General features: G+C 57.4%; 7 protein-coding genes across 7 annotated transcripts; 3 read left to right on the plus strand and 4 right to left on the minus strand.

Moving 5' to 3' along the window:
* Positions 1 to 819: 819 nt before the first annotated feature.
* PSEUBRA_001102 (protein of unknown function DUF4243) lies at positions 820 to 2381 on the minus strand (the record flags this gene model as incomplete). Its single annotated transcript, XM_016434378.1, has 2 exons — positions 820 to 1321; positions 1405 to 2381. 2 exons carry the CDS (start codon positions 2379 to 2381, stop codon positions 820 to 822), a joined length of 1479 nt encoding a protein of 492 aa, XP_016294143.1.
* Positions 2382 to 2953: 572 nt separating this feature from the next.
* PSEUBRA_001103 (RlpA-like double-psi beta-barrel domain protein) lies at positions 2954 to 3493 on the minus strand (the record flags this gene model as incomplete). The annotated part of the gene is made up of 1 exon (XM_016434380.1): positions 2954 to 3493. One exon carries the CDS (start codon positions 3491 to 3493, stop codon positions 2954 to 2956), a length of 540 nt encoding a protein of 179 aa, XP_016294144.1.
* Positions 3494 to 4559: 1066 nt separating this feature from the next.
* On the minus strand, positions 4560 to 6003 carry PSEUBRA_001104 (Mediator complex, subunit Med22; the record flags this gene model as incomplete). The annotated part of the gene is made up of 4 exons (XM_059464558.1): positions 4560 to 4841; positions 4931 to 4999; positions 5078 to 5343; positions 5664 to 6003. 4 exons carry the CDS (start codon positions 6001 to 6003, stop codon positions 4560 to 4562), a joined length of 957 nt encoding a protein of 318 aa, XP_059320870.1.
* A 727-nt stretch (positions 6004 to 6730) lies between these two features.
* Positions 6731 to 7295, plus strand: PSEUBRA_001105 (uncharacterized protein; the record flags this gene model as incomplete). Its single annotated transcript, XM_016434364.2, has 2 exons — positions 6731 to 6827; positions 6907 to 7295. 2 exons carry the CDS (start codon positions 6731 to 6733, stop codon positions 7293 to 7295), a joined length of 486 nt encoding a protein of 161 aa, XP_016294146.2.
* A 336-nt stretch (positions 7296 to 7631) lies between these two features.
* Positions 7632 to 9143, plus strand: PSEUBRA_001106 (Methyltransferase-related; the record flags this gene model as incomplete). Its single annotated transcript, XM_059464559.1, has 1 exon — positions 7632 to 9143. One exon carries the CDS (start codon positions 7632 to 7634, stop codon positions 9141 to 9143), a length of 1512 nt encoding a protein of 503 aa, XP_059321116.1.
* A 189-nt stretch (positions 9144 to 9332) lies between these two features.
* Positions 9333 to 12236, minus strand: PSEUBRA_001107 (uncharacterized protein; the record flags this gene model as incomplete). The annotated part of the gene is made up of 1 exon (XM_059464560.1): positions 9333 to 12236. One exon carries the CDS (start codon positions 12234 to 12236, stop codon positions 9333 to 9335), a length of 2904 nt encoding a protein of 967 aa, XP_059320871.1.
* Positions 12237 to 12819: 583 nt separating this feature from the next.
* Positions 12820 to 13479, plus strand: PSEUBRA_001108 (Protein of unknown function DUF924; the record flags this gene model as incomplete). The annotated part of the gene is made up of 1 exon (XM_016434358.1): positions 12820 to 13479. One exon carries the CDS (start codon positions 12820 to 12822, stop codon positions 13477 to 13479), a length of 660 nt encoding a protein of 219 aa, XP_016294148.1.
* Between the last annotated feature and the right edge of the window lie 140 nt (positions 13480 to 13619).

The raw sequence follows: 13619 nt of genomic DNA on the forward strand, positions 1-13619 counted from the left end.
AGTTGGTCAATAGCTTTGGGAGCACGGAATGCTTTGGCGGCGCCATTGTCTTGCGCGCCGAGGAAAGGCGCAGCAGCTCGGAGACAAACTCTTCGTGCAGATTCACAAACGGAGCGGACGGCAGACGGGCATACTCTGGCAGGCATACAACCCGCCCCGCTTCCTCTTTTCAGAGTGTCCTCATCAACACCTCTTCCGTCCGACCACCATGCAAAGTGACAACGACTCTCCTCAGCACAACATGAGCCAACAATCGGAGGAGCTCATGGCTTTTGCCGAAGATCTCAAGAGGAATGCCGAAGATCTCAAGGAGAAGGCCAACAGCGTGAGCGCAACTCTAAAATTTGAATCCATACAAGCTCGCGGCGTCCTGCCCGACGACGATTCTGTGAGCGAAGCGCGATTCCTTTGCTCCTTGCTTGTCATCTGCAGCAAAGAGATGGTCGAGCTTGCCAGCACCAACATCGAGCTCTCGGCCGAACAATTGGTGGTGTTTCTCGAACGAATCTCCATTGCGGTGGTCAACGCCCGCGAAGACTACGACCAGATCCAGAAGACATGGTCCAGCATCAAAAATAACATCACAAATGCCATCCAAAAACTCGACGAGGACGTCAGGCAGGAAATCACAGCAGTTTGGGAGGAAGAGGCGATCCGGATCGATATATGGTTGTGCGGAATCGATGCAGACTGTCGACGGCTCCTCCTCGACCTAGCCTCACAACTCGGACCCACGTTGGCGATTCGTCAATGTCATGCCTGATTGTGCATTGGTCCGAACGACTGCCTTTTTGTTTGTGATACAACCGATATGATTGACTAGAAGAACGCCTCGAACGACCAAAACTCCTGATGACTGCCGATGCTCTCTCCCTTTTCGCGCTCCGCCTCGCTGTCGTACTGGCTTGGCTGCAGCTCTCCCCGATGCATGCGGACCAGCTGCATTGCTGTTAGCTTCCAAACGCTTGCCTCGCCACCTGCCCAATCCTGTCCGCCGCCCTGGAGCAATCCCGATTCCAGCAGCTTACCTTGCGAACCCGTGTAGCGCTGCTCGAAGACGTACAGCGCACGCACAGCTTTTGGCAGGTGCTCGTCAACGTTCTCGCGAGCGTCCGCGAACAACTGCTCCCATGCCAAGTCCGCAGATGCCTCGTGCTCGGTGATGAAGTTCGAGGTGGTGAATGCGGGCCTGCCACGGCACACGTAATAGTAGATGAACTGCGCGAGCAGCGCGCGCAGGAACGTGCGCTGAAGCTGCGGGCTGTCCGCAAAGAGATCCAGGTAGAGCGACGTGAAGAGATGCGCGTTGTTGAGGTGCATTCTGCGATCGCCACCGTTGAACAGGCAATGAGAAGGTGTCAGTGGTCGCCCGTGGAAGTACTGGGGAAAGAGGGCGGTGCTTACAGGAAAAAGTCGTGTTTGTAGGCCTTGCCGTCGGCTTGACGGGGTACTGCGCCAAGTAGTAGCGCCGAAAGCAAGGCAAGGTCGCTCATGGCGGTCTCGAGATCGATTTTCCCGTCCGCGATTGCCGCCCATCGATCGACGTACTCCTGAATGACACCTCGTCCGCTGCCCTCTTCAAAAGGCTTATCCGGCAACGAAGACTCCTCCTCCTTCAGCCCCAGCCTGTCGACGCTCAGCCTGTCATCCATCTGAACCTCCCTAACCAGCTCCAACAACCCCTTCTTCTCCTCCCGCACCGACGCTCCCTTCTTCAGCCAATCGAGCTCGAACAACCAAGCATGACTCGCACCTGTCGCTGCAGCCATAGCCAACCCCTCCGCAGCCACCTCCTTCACCACCATCTCCAACCCATACCCGAAATGGATCAACGCATGGATGACCCCTCCGTAAAACCTCACAATCATCTTTGCCTCCCCCTCGTTCGCCTCCTGACTGAACACGTAGCGGTGCAACACCTCGCGAAAGCCCAACTGGGCCACGACGCGATCGAAAAAGTGCAGATAGCTCCAGTAGTAGCGTGCGTCGCCAAGGTGGGCTGTCCAGTTGCCCTCGGAGATTTTGGTGATGGACGATCCGCCCTTGCCAGAGCCGCTGGTGTCGGAGAGGTGGGGATCGTATTTTGAGCGATCGTTGTAGCTGAACGACGAGAGATAGTGCTTCTGTTGGTAGGCGTAGTGGCGCTCCAGCTGAGCAGGGGTTGCTTTCAGCGTCGTATCAGCTATCAGTTGGTGCAGCGAATGGTTATGCATTCCTTTTTGGTTAAAGAAGGAGTGATGAGATGCGTGGTTCTCTGCAAGGAGGTTGGCGAGAGTGGTTGCCGAGGATGGATCGATGAAGGGGGCTAGTTCTGGAAAGGCTGACGTGCGGCAGGTCAAAGGATCGATAGTGACGCCGGTCGGCGGTGATGTTGAGGACATCTTGGACGAGCGAGCGGCAATCGCGGTGCTGAACGGTCTAGTATGCGCTGTGAAGGTGCTGGGCGAGACAACCTGCAGCTGAAGTGGACGGTAGAGCGACGACGGTGCGGAGAGGGGGCCTAGTCGAGTTGTGCGGACGGGTGCTCGACGGAAGAGCAACGTGCGTGCGAGCATCGACGTTGAGTGCTGCGTTGAAGGAGAAGCTGGAGCAGCCAGTGGCAGGAACGTTGTGGGACAGCACGACGCTCGATGCTTGAGTTTGGTGCAAGAGGTGGAGGACGGGGCCCGCCAAACGAAGCGGGGTTAAGCTTTCGCCGAGATTCAGGGTCCACTCTGCGTGACAGGCCACATCCACATCAAATCTATGCCAGCGGTCTTGGACAACATACGTTACACAGCACAAGGTCTGCCGAGCAAAATGAGAACGTTCTGATGAAGCGCGAGTTGCAACGAAACAGGCAAATGATGAACGGAACCACGGTGACATGGATAGGAGAGGGAGAAGCGAGGACGAGGGAGCAAACCAACAAGGTGCTTTCCGAAGCTCAGGCGCGAGCGAGACAGGCAAGCCTTTAGCCGACCTTACTGATCTCCAGACCCTCCAAGACGCCCTTATCCAGCGAGTCGAACTTAGTAAAGACGCCCTTTGTGACATCGAGCCAGTTGGACGTGCAACCTGCGCACTTGTCAACCACATGTACGGTTGCCTCCTTGCCATTGGGGTCTTTGATCCTGAGTTGATCGCCGCAGGCAAAAGGGGAGTCGTCCGAGATAGCCGCGATCATGCTGCTATCGTTCGGGGTGGTGGCGCCTGGACAGGCGGGATTGTCGAGCTGGTGTCCGGCGTAGTAGGTCGCTTTGCCACCCGAAACGTGCGCACCCGAACGCGATTTGTGGTGTCGACGAACCTTCTTGGCGCTTTGCTCGGCGTTGATGGGGATGCGAGGTTGGGAATACGCAGCGAGCGAGTCGGCCAGGTGTGCCGGAGCAGCATCATTGATGATGGACGGAAGCTCGTTGGAGTTGTCGACAAGGTCGGCAGTGGCTGACGGGACGAGAACGAGGCTCGTTGCCACCACAAGCAGCGTCAAGAGACGTCTGATCTGAGTCATATCTGTTCGAGATCGTTCGAGCTGAGCGAGTGGTCGGCACTTCGAGTTGGCAAGACCGATGGAGATCACTGGATGTTGGGAGCGAAGAAGGTGAGGAGCAAGCAAGCCGTTCTCTCTGAACAAGCAAACCGAGAGCTCGGTGGGTATATATATTCATAGAGTGTCCTCATCTCCACCGAGCGCGCACAAACCGCCGGGCCGAAACTCAGCCAGATGTGTCTGCGTGTCACAAACTAAGGCGACTGGAGGGGCGCATCCATCGCATGCACACCCGCAAGGGCCCGGTGACTAGACCGCTCGCGTACAGCAATTCGATGCAAAGGGATGCATCAAAAGCGGGACAAAACATGCCTTCCGTCGGCATCTGTCGAACAATACCATGGCGAGCTGGACGTAGCAGTGGCGTGGGGCCGACGCTTCGGAAGGAGCAAGCCAACAGCCACCTCGCAAGCGGCATATGAAGGGCGAGGACCGCCTTTCGCTCTGTGTGCGCTTGCCGAAGCATGCAGTCGATCGCGCTAACTTAGCTGCAGACGAGCGGCCCGCACCTCGATGCATCTTTGTCTGCCACTGCTCGAGCCTCTCGAGCTTCACTTCACCGAAAGCGAGCAGTGCGCACAATTGGAAGCTCGCAGCTCACTTTGCCTGGACGACTGATCCAATAGACTCAACAGCACAGGCTCGTGACTAGACGTCCAAATCGATCTCACAAACAAAAGGACATCGCTTTCACGTTTGTGTATTGCTCTGATCGATAGCGTGGGAGCGACGCTACCAGTGCTTGTGCATAGCCATTGCAGAGCGCTCGCTTCTCCGAAGACCTTCGCTTAGGTCTTGAGGGGGTCGTGGCCCCAGTCTTTTGCGGCGGCGCGGAGAAAGGGTGCAGATGTGCGTGTCAGCATACTCGGGCTCGCGTGCGAGGGTATCAGAGGGCGGGCCACGACCAAAAGGGGAGTGCGAAGAGCGATAAGAGCGCGTGAGAAGGGGAAAGCCCGTGCTTGGACGCGGGCTTGCCCTGCTGATGCAGAGAGGGTTGTTCAAGAAGGTTCTGAAGGCTGCAGCGAGCTCAGCCCGCCGAGACGTCCTCCATCTCGTCATCCTCCAAGTCCTCTGTGGCGGTGTGGGTCTTGATGAAGGTGCGATCCATGTCGTTGACGAGATCCTCGGCTTTTCCGACGTCCAGCCCCATGATTTCGCCAAGCAGCAGGGCGCAGCGCAGCTTCTCCGCTTCGGTGCTCTTGATCAGCTCGACGGCTTCGTCGTTCAGCGCTGGATCTAATGATTTGGACAGCAGAAGGGAGAGCTTGAGCGCTTCTGAGAGGAGAGAGAGGGTTTGAGTGGATCGGACCTGCGACGCGTAGCAAAACAACAGAAGTAGAGACGATGGTGAGCGAGATCGCTTTGGAGTCGGTGGAAGGCGAGATGAGCTGCACGTACCATAATATCGGCTCTCGCCTCGGTCTGGAACGCTTCTTGTGCTACGCGGTACTTGTCCTTATCCGCGATCTGTTCGCCCACAAATAATCAATGAGGTCAGTACTTCGTTCCAAGTCCGCGACTGTGACCTGGCGGACTGCAACTTACGCTGGCAAGCGAGACGAGCTCCTTGTAGCTCGATAACAAGGTCTCGACTTCTGCATCGATCGTCTTGTTGACGCCTTCCTCTAACGAGTCGAGGTACTCTGCCGAATTGGACAACCGGGAGTTGCTGGTAGAAGCTGCTGCTGCTGTCGAGGCGGTGGTAGCAGAAGTGCCGATCTTGCCCAGATTGAGTGCGGTGGGCAGGGCGACGTCCGAACGGAAGTTGGATGATGATGCTGATGATGATGATGATGCGTCGGGTTGGCCGGCTGGAGATCGAAGATGGGCGGGGATGTTGGTCGTCAGATCGGTGGTCGTCTCGAAGGCTGGTCGAGGTCGCGGTTCCGTTTAGTGATCGCCGACATGTATCGCTGGCTAGCAGCGGCAATTGTGCCAGTATTTCAAAGCGTGCGAACTCCAGTGCAGTGGGGATGCTGAGCTGCAAGGAAGATCCTCGCAGTCTTCTTCATCATCCATTCGAGATGGAGACGGAACGTTGGCAAAGAGGAAAGTGGATGGGGACGAAACCAAAAGGGGGACCCAAAAGAAACGAAAGGGGGAACCACAACCGGGGCAATATGGAACTCACTCTTGAGACTCTTGTAGCTCTTGGTCTTCTGGAGCTCCTCCTTGGACTTTTTCTGCTTCAAGTGCTCTTCCTGGGCCAAGTGGCGCTTGTTGTAGCTGACGACCTTGCGCATGTGCTTGATGTCGTCGTCGGTGTACTTGTCCTTCTTCTTGTCCGGGTTGCGCTTGAGGATGTCGACGATCTTGGTGCCAGACTGATGACCGACGGTCTCACCACCTTCGCCGTTGGTCCATCCGGACGAGGTCGAGTCCTTGCCCTTGAGCCACTTCTCGAGCTCGGTAGCGCTCATGTTGACCAGCTCGCCAAACTCTTTGATGACGTCGTCGTCGGATTTGACCATGATGGGCGATGTTGTGTGGAAGGTGCGAGTGAAGTGGATGTTTCGAGGTGATGGTGATTGTTGAAGATTCAGAGCTGAGATGCGAAGAAGGTTGGCTGTCGCAAAGGTCCTGGACGCTGCTAGCATCAAAGGAGGTTCAGAGGCAAGAAAGTGGTGTGTGGAGTAGTTGAGCTGCATGAATGGCTCGACTCTGATGTCTCCTGCTGTTATATGAGGGCAGCGCTATGGGCAAGGGACAAGTTGACAGCCTCGGCTACGGGATCTTGTGGATGATGACGATCCGTCAGACCGACACCGGGAAGCTACGACAGCTGCAAGGCCATGTCTTACGTGAGGATGGAGCGACGACGAGGCAGAGAGCATGTCAAGGCTCGGCTGCTTCGTGCGTTGACTCAGCGCTGCCGTCATTCACCGCACCGGACGCGTGATTGTTCAATGTTAGACTTTGAGCAAATCGGGCCAAGACCTGATGAAGAAATCGGCAAGATAAAGCTTGCACTTCGCACGGTCCTTGTGCGGATTTTAGCGCCTGTCAGATGACATGTTCGGCGTCTTGCTCTGCGCAGCGATGCCAAAAAGGATCATTCTGTAGCCAGAAAGTTGCGGTACCAGACCGCCGCTCCGTCTTGCAAAGCGTCCAGGTTGTCTTGCACGCACTGTCCCTGAAACAGACTTACAGTCAGCCCGCGACGCTCAAACTTTCGACAACATTACCATCATCTGAACCATGTCGACGCCAAGCATCACCCTCACGCACGCGTTCACGCTCAAGCTGCCTGTCGCTGCAGCGCTTTCGATCCCTGGCACGCCCGTCGGTGACCGATGTGAGTCGCTTCCCTCTTCGCTCTTCCCGCTCAGACGGTCAAGTAGGTTGCTGACAAAGCTCTCACTCGTTCCATACAGCTTACATCCCCGTCGTCGAGGGCGGTACACTCGAAGGTGAAGGCATCTCCGCCAAGGTGACCCCAGGCGGAGACTGGGCCATCGTCAAAGATGGCTACGGAAAGCTTGATGTTCGAGTCCATGCCATTACGCCGGACAACGAGGTGCTTTACATCCAGTACTCGGGCCATTTGGAGGTAACTCCGGCAGTTGGGAAGATCCTTGGCGCAGATGCATCGGCCAAATCCACCAACTTCGATGATCAATATCTGCTTACGACTCCGGTGATCGAAGCTCCGGCCAACTCGAAACACGCCTGGGTGAACAGGACCGTCTTCGTAGGCAAAGGCCGGTTCGAATTGGACGGTAACACCGTGACCGTCATCTATGAGCTATTTAAGGCAAAGTGATCTGTTGCAATGTCATGTCAGTCTTCACGTGGTCCGCACTGTCTGAACGTTCCGTTCCGAGACCTGTCCAAGCTGTCAGCCATGAGCTGTCTCCATCGGCATCAAACCGAATGTCTCGTCCGCCAAAAGGTCGTCGGATGAGCCGTTCTGACCTGCAATTCATTTTCCGCGGGCTCTCGCGGCGTCGACAAATCCCGCGGGATTTCTCCTTCATTTCTGCCTTTTCTTCCACGAATTCTTCATTTCAACAATTCAGAGATCTCCAACCTTTCATCAGGTCCTTCCATCACTCACTCCTAGACCAGCACGAACCGACTCGGCGACGGATCACATAACATGGCAGACAGTCTCGACCTGGATCAGCTGCAAGCGCAGCTCGAACTCAAGCGTTCCGCCTTGGCAGACAGCATCTTGTCCAAGCTCCCCGGTCTGGAGGCAGCATCGTCGTCCCAAGCGCCGCCCGAGCCCACATCCCGTCCGCGTCATTCGAACCTCGGATTGGGGGCGACACCGAAGCAGCAGAGTGGGAGCAATGGCAAGTCGCACAGTGCCGCCGATGTACGATTGAAGGGCGCGCTGACTGCGAAGCGCAAGCGTCAGGAGGAGCCTTTGGCCCAAGTGGAGGACGAGGAGGAAGAAGAGACGAGCAGAGCGGGGGCGATAGGCAAGAAGGCGAAGCCCAGTGGCAGTTCCAATGGCAAGGGGGCAAAGAAGGATCCTTTTGCGGCAACGGGCGTCGAGGCGCAACGAGCGGCCCAAAACCAGCCCCGTATCGTCGTTGTTGACGGCGAAAGCGTCGATCTGTCCAAACTCAGTAAGACACAGCGCAAGAAGATTAACAAACAGCTCAAGGCACAGGAGCTGTCGACGAGCAACGAGATTCCAACGGTCACGGCGAAGATCGCCCCTGCAGCCTCGTCATCATCACCGACAAAAGCACTTTCGACAACTAGCACATCCAGCACCGCACCGGCACTGACACCACTCCAAGCGCAAATGCTCTCCAAGCTCTCCGGCAGCCGGTTCCGGACGATCAACGAGAAGCTCTACACCACCGCGTCGACCGAAGCCGTGCGTATGATCGATGCTGCACCGGCGATGTTTGACGAGTACCACGCCGGGTTTCGCGAGCAAGTGCGCTCTTGGCCCAAGAACCCTTTGGATCGGATCGTTGAGCTGTTCGATGCGTCTTCCTCCTCGGCTAAGGGTAAGAAGAAAGGTGTCGCGGAAGTAGCAAAGGGTGGGAAGGCGAGGTTCTCCCCGGGAGCGCTAGTGGTCGATCTAGGCGCGGGCGAGGGAGGTTTGGCGAAAAAGTTGGTGCCCAAGGGAATCAAGGTTTTATGCTACGATTTGGTCACGACGAGCGATGGGTGGGTGAGGAAGCAGGACACTGCGGCTCTTCACGGTCTACCCCTTCCCGGCTTCTTCGATAGCAACGACCCACTTGGGCTGCACCCACCACCAGAGGGAGCAGCACCCGGCGTCGCAGACGTCGCCGTCTTCTGCCTCAGCCTCATGGGGACGAATTGGATCCACATGCTGCTGGAGGCCAAACGCGTGCTCCGAACGGGCGGCGAGCTGATCATCGCCGAAGTGTCGAGTCGGTTTGCCGACGGGTTTGAGGCGTTTGTCAAAGTGGTCAAGATGCTGGGGTTCAAGTTGGACGGTAAGGACGCCAGCAATACCCACTTTGTGTTGTTCGAGTTCACCAAGCTGGGACGGGAGGAGCATGTAAGGTCGCTGGAGGGGGTGGAAGGTAGCGAGATCGACCCAAACAATACGTCGCTGGACGAGCTCGCCGAACACGGAAAGTCGCTCCTCAAGCCTTGTATCTACAAACGTCGCTGAGATCGATTTCGCCTCAAGATGAAGTGCATCTTACACGTCCGGATCCACGTTGTGCCGCAGCGATGGATGTGATGTCGTGCTGTATTGCAATGGTGTGGATGTTCCAAATGTGATGCGTGTGGTGAACGAATGCTTGAATGATGCGAAAATCTCTTCCTTCCGCCCTTCCTGTCCAATCCTTCCGCGCGTCTACTTGCCGTTGAGCTCAGCTGCAATCCGACTCCGCACCTCGTTCAACCGCCAAACCCTCCCCGTATCCCCGTTATTCCCCATCCTAACATACTCCTTCCCCGCCCCACCTTCCTCGATCACGACCAAAAACCCCGGTGCGATCCTCCCCAACACATCCAGACTCTGCCTGCATTCCCTCGTGCTCAACTGAACCTTGACACTTTTCCCCAACTTCGTCAGCAGATCCTGCATGGGAATCGTGGGACTCCTCGTGATCCCGTTGGAAGAAAGACTCGTGCCGTTGGAGAAGAGCATGAAGAGGATGGAGCACAGCTCGGGTAGTCGGGAGACCAACGAGCGCTGTGATAGCGCTTGCATGGGTGTCATCCCTGCTTCAGCCTCAGAGGAGAGGGAAGGAAGAGAGGCCGTGCGTCGAAGCTGTTCTTTCGCTGCGATGCGCTCGCGGAGCGTCATACCTGCCGTGTTGAGCGTGACGGCGGGAGGGATGAATTTCGTCGGCTTGTGCGGGGTTGATGGGTCGGAGGTGGGTTTGGGCCGGTGTGGCGTGGAGAGGACTGTGAGGTTGGGGAGCGTCGCGAGGGGAATGGGGCGGACGATCCGTGGGTCGGACAGCGGAAAGTCAGAGTGCCACGCGTGCAAGGTCGATCCACACGGTGGCATCTCCCCTTCTTTGCTCAACGACGAGGTGAGAAGGGAAGGCATCGAGCTGGTACGCGTGACGCTGCTCGACACCTCGTCGAGAAGCCCTTGCTTGCCCTGCACGCCGCCACGCAAGGTGTTGCTACTGAGATCGCCCTCCTCCTCATCCTCGGAAGTGAGAGCTTCGCGATCGAGCTCGCTTGGATCCATATGGAACGTTCGTTTGCCGACGCGTCGACCGCCCGAGCGAGTCGCTGAAGGGGTGAGCAACCCGCCCGCGCCCATGATCGCTTCCCTCGGAAAAACGTCATCTTCCGCATCGCTGTCTGCAGAAGTTGCGATGCCCAGTCCGACCATCTTCGGTTGGTTCCGGGATGGCGATCCGGGCTTCTTCTTCACCAACCTCGCAGAGGGTGGCACCGAAATGCCCTTCTCGTCCAACCACAGCTGGTGGAATCGCGCACATCGTTCCCTTAGTCGTCGTCCGACCTCGGCCTTGCGCGTCTCCAAACCGTTGTTCCACATAGCCACGACGGACATGCCTTCCCTCGCCTTGACTGCTTCCCTTGTCGTGTCGAGTGAGCTACCGGACGTCTCCCTCTTCCTTCTCGGCGAGGCTGTCACCGGCGAAGACGCAAAGGGCGATCTGAGCAGCCGCTCGCTGGCCGATGACGGTGGTGGGGTGGAAGGCATCTTTGGCGTACCTTTGACCTTTTCATCGAACCCCTCTTCGCGCACCTTGGGCGAAGCGCTCACGCTAACGCCTCCGAAGCCGATCTCTGTAGGTGGCGTCTTCTCCCGAACGGTGCGTCTGATTTCGAGCTCGATGCCCAGTCCCCAATCCAACGCTCTTCGCCCAGTGCGCGTGTCCATACTTCGCGTCTTGCTAATGATGAATCCCAACCCTCGCACCTCTTCCACCTCCTCGGGGGAAGAGCGGTGGAAGTCGGACCAGACACTCGCCAGTCGACGCAGCTCGGTGGGACCCAGACGTCGACCACCCGATCGCTCCACCAGCGGTCGCAGCGCTGTGTATGAGATGAGGTTGGGGAGGCGCACGATCTTGTGCGTCTCCGACTGGTCCGATGAGGAGGAGTCGAGGGTGGCTGTGGCGCATCCGGCGGTGGCGAGGTGCACCACCAACGCGTGCTCTAGCGCCATGTGAAGGGTTAGGATGCTCGAGTAGAAGCTTGGCAGTGGCAGATCCGTCGATAGGGCATGTTTGGGTTCCGGTAGTTGCACCTCTTCCTCTGTCAAGACCGGGTCTGAGCCCAGATCGACAGATTCCTCGACCGCAGCTGGTGCTGTAGGTCGGCCCAGACTGGGCATGCTGGAAGACGCAGGCAGGGTCGCACCACGAAACAGCGCAGCCGCCTTCTGCGTCGCCATCGGCGGCAAAGGCAACCCCGTCGGCCTCGACCGTACGCTGCGTGGCGTAATGTACCCTTCCTCATCCTCATCGACGATCCGTCGCAGTGCCTGCTCCTTCGGCGTCCCCACCACCGCTCTTGCGAGTAGCGGAGACTTGTGTGGACTGCCCAGTACCACTCGCGTTCCCTTCGCCCGACCGGGTGTCAGCACAAGTCCATCTTCCTCTTCCGTCCCCAGCACCTCCGGTTCGCCCGTGATGAGTCGCCGTGGAGTACCATCCACCGTGCGTGGCGTTTTCGACGGCGAGGTGGATTTGGGTGGAGTAGTCATCTTTCGCTTGCTCGGACTGGAGCTGCTGCCAGAGGGTTTGGAAGGAGAGCGGTTGAGCAAGAGGTACATCTTGTTGGTATCCGGATCGGTACGGACCGAGATCGGCGAGGTTTGGGTGGGTTCGAGGAGTGGAGAGGAGCGAGAGGCGCGGGGTGTGGCTGGTGGTGTGCCAAGAAGCGATATGGGTGCATCTTGGACTGAAGACGACGACGAAGCGAGTCGGGCTGATGGGCTGGATTGGAGCATGCTCTCGTTCTCGGCAAGGATGCGATCGACTTCGCCTTCGTCCGGCGTTCGAAGCCGCGTGCGAGTCGCCCGTCGTGGTGTCGACTTCTTTGGTGTCGGAGGTTTGGATGATGTGGCGGGTGAGGAGAAGACATCGTTGCTGCTGGACGCTGTCGGGATCACTGTTGTCAGAGGGTGTGATGATGCGACCTTGACTGTTTGGGCGACGGGGGTGGCGACATCTTTGACCGGCTTGACCTTGATGGATCGGGTGGCGCGGCTGATGCTCGCTTTCGACGCTGCAAAGTGCGAGGCGATGCCTCTGTTGGGCGCCATAGTAGCGTGCTGAATGAAGAGGCTTGAGTCAAGACGCTGTGTCGAAGCCGGGAGTGGTGCCTGGGCCAGCAATTGCGCGTCTGGAACGAGACACGGGGCTCTGCTCAGCAGGCCCTTCTATGGAAGTTGAATTTGAATTGCCGCCGAAGGTTCCAGGTCGGCGTAGCAGGAATGCTGCCGCTTCCTATCCCGAAGACTGTCGTAGGACCGAGACGACAACGAATGACGAAAGGACGACTGCTGATGGTGGTGGTGGCTAGCCGACCAGAATGCCGAACGAGGACAAAGCCTTTCGGGTGGAATCTCATTCAACCTTCCTGAGACCCTGACAATGAATTTTTCAGCCGGCTGAATCTGTGCGCGTCCACGTGCTAACATGCTTCTTGCCGCCGAAAATCGCCTGCGGCTTTCTCCACATTTTCATTTCATCATGCACGTCAAAGCGTTGTGCGACGCTGATCCTCGGGGTGTGGGAGCTCCTCTTCGTGACTGCTCGCCATCGTCATCATCATCAACCGATCACCGTCCAGGCAGCACGCATTGACTCACCATCGCCACCACCACCTTTTACCGACTACGCACGATGACTTCGGCAGCAGCCTCTTTGGTCGGCAAGACGTTTCAAGAGATCCTTCGGACGCCCCCGCCCGCTGTATCTGCCGGTGTGGGCGGCTTGATCGACATGGCGTTGTTCTGGAAAGCCGCGGGACCATCTCGATACTTTGCGCAGAGCGAAGAGTTCGATCGGCAGCTCGTCGAGCGGTACTCGCGCATTTATCCAGAAGCCTATGCGGAAAAGCTCACGCCCACCATTCCTTCTGCCTCGGCGGAAACCTCGGGAGAGAGCATGCTAGCCGAACAGCATCTAGGGATGGTCCTGTTGCTCGATCAGTTCCCGCGCAACGCCTTTCGTGGCTCACCAAAGCAATACCAGTCAGATCGACTCGCCAAGAAGTGGGCCGAGATCGCCATCGAGCACGGATTGAACAGGAAGGTGGATGAATCGGTGGAGCTCTTCTTCTATCTACCATGGGGGCATTCTGAGAATCTTGAAGATCAGGACAAGGGTCTCAGAGAGGCGGAGAGGATCGGTGGGCAATTTCTGGGCGCTGCGAGGGAGCATAGGGAGGTCATTGCTAGATTCGGCAGGTTTTGCCATCGGAACGAGGTGCTAGGGAGAGAGTCGACCGAGGAGGAGAAGGAGTGGCTCGCCAACGAGGCGCATGCTTGGGCCAAGTCGTAGTTCGCCATCTCTGGACTTGGAGCGATGAGCATCTCTGTCATTGAAGCTTGAAGCTCGTCAACGATCACACTCAGCATTGTGTAGCAAGACTTCACAATCACGTCATGCTTGGTTCACGTCTCCATTAGTCCTCACCCTCA

Source organism: Kalmanozyma brasiliensis, assembly GCF_000497045.1.
Source record: "Kalmanozyma brasiliensis GHG001 unplaced genomic scaffold PSEUBRA_SCAF12, whole genome shotgun sequence".
In the NCBI taxonomy this organism is placed as follows: Eukaryota; Fungi; Basidiomycota; class Ustilaginomycetes; order Ustilaginales; genus Kalmanozyma; species Kalmanozyma brasiliensis.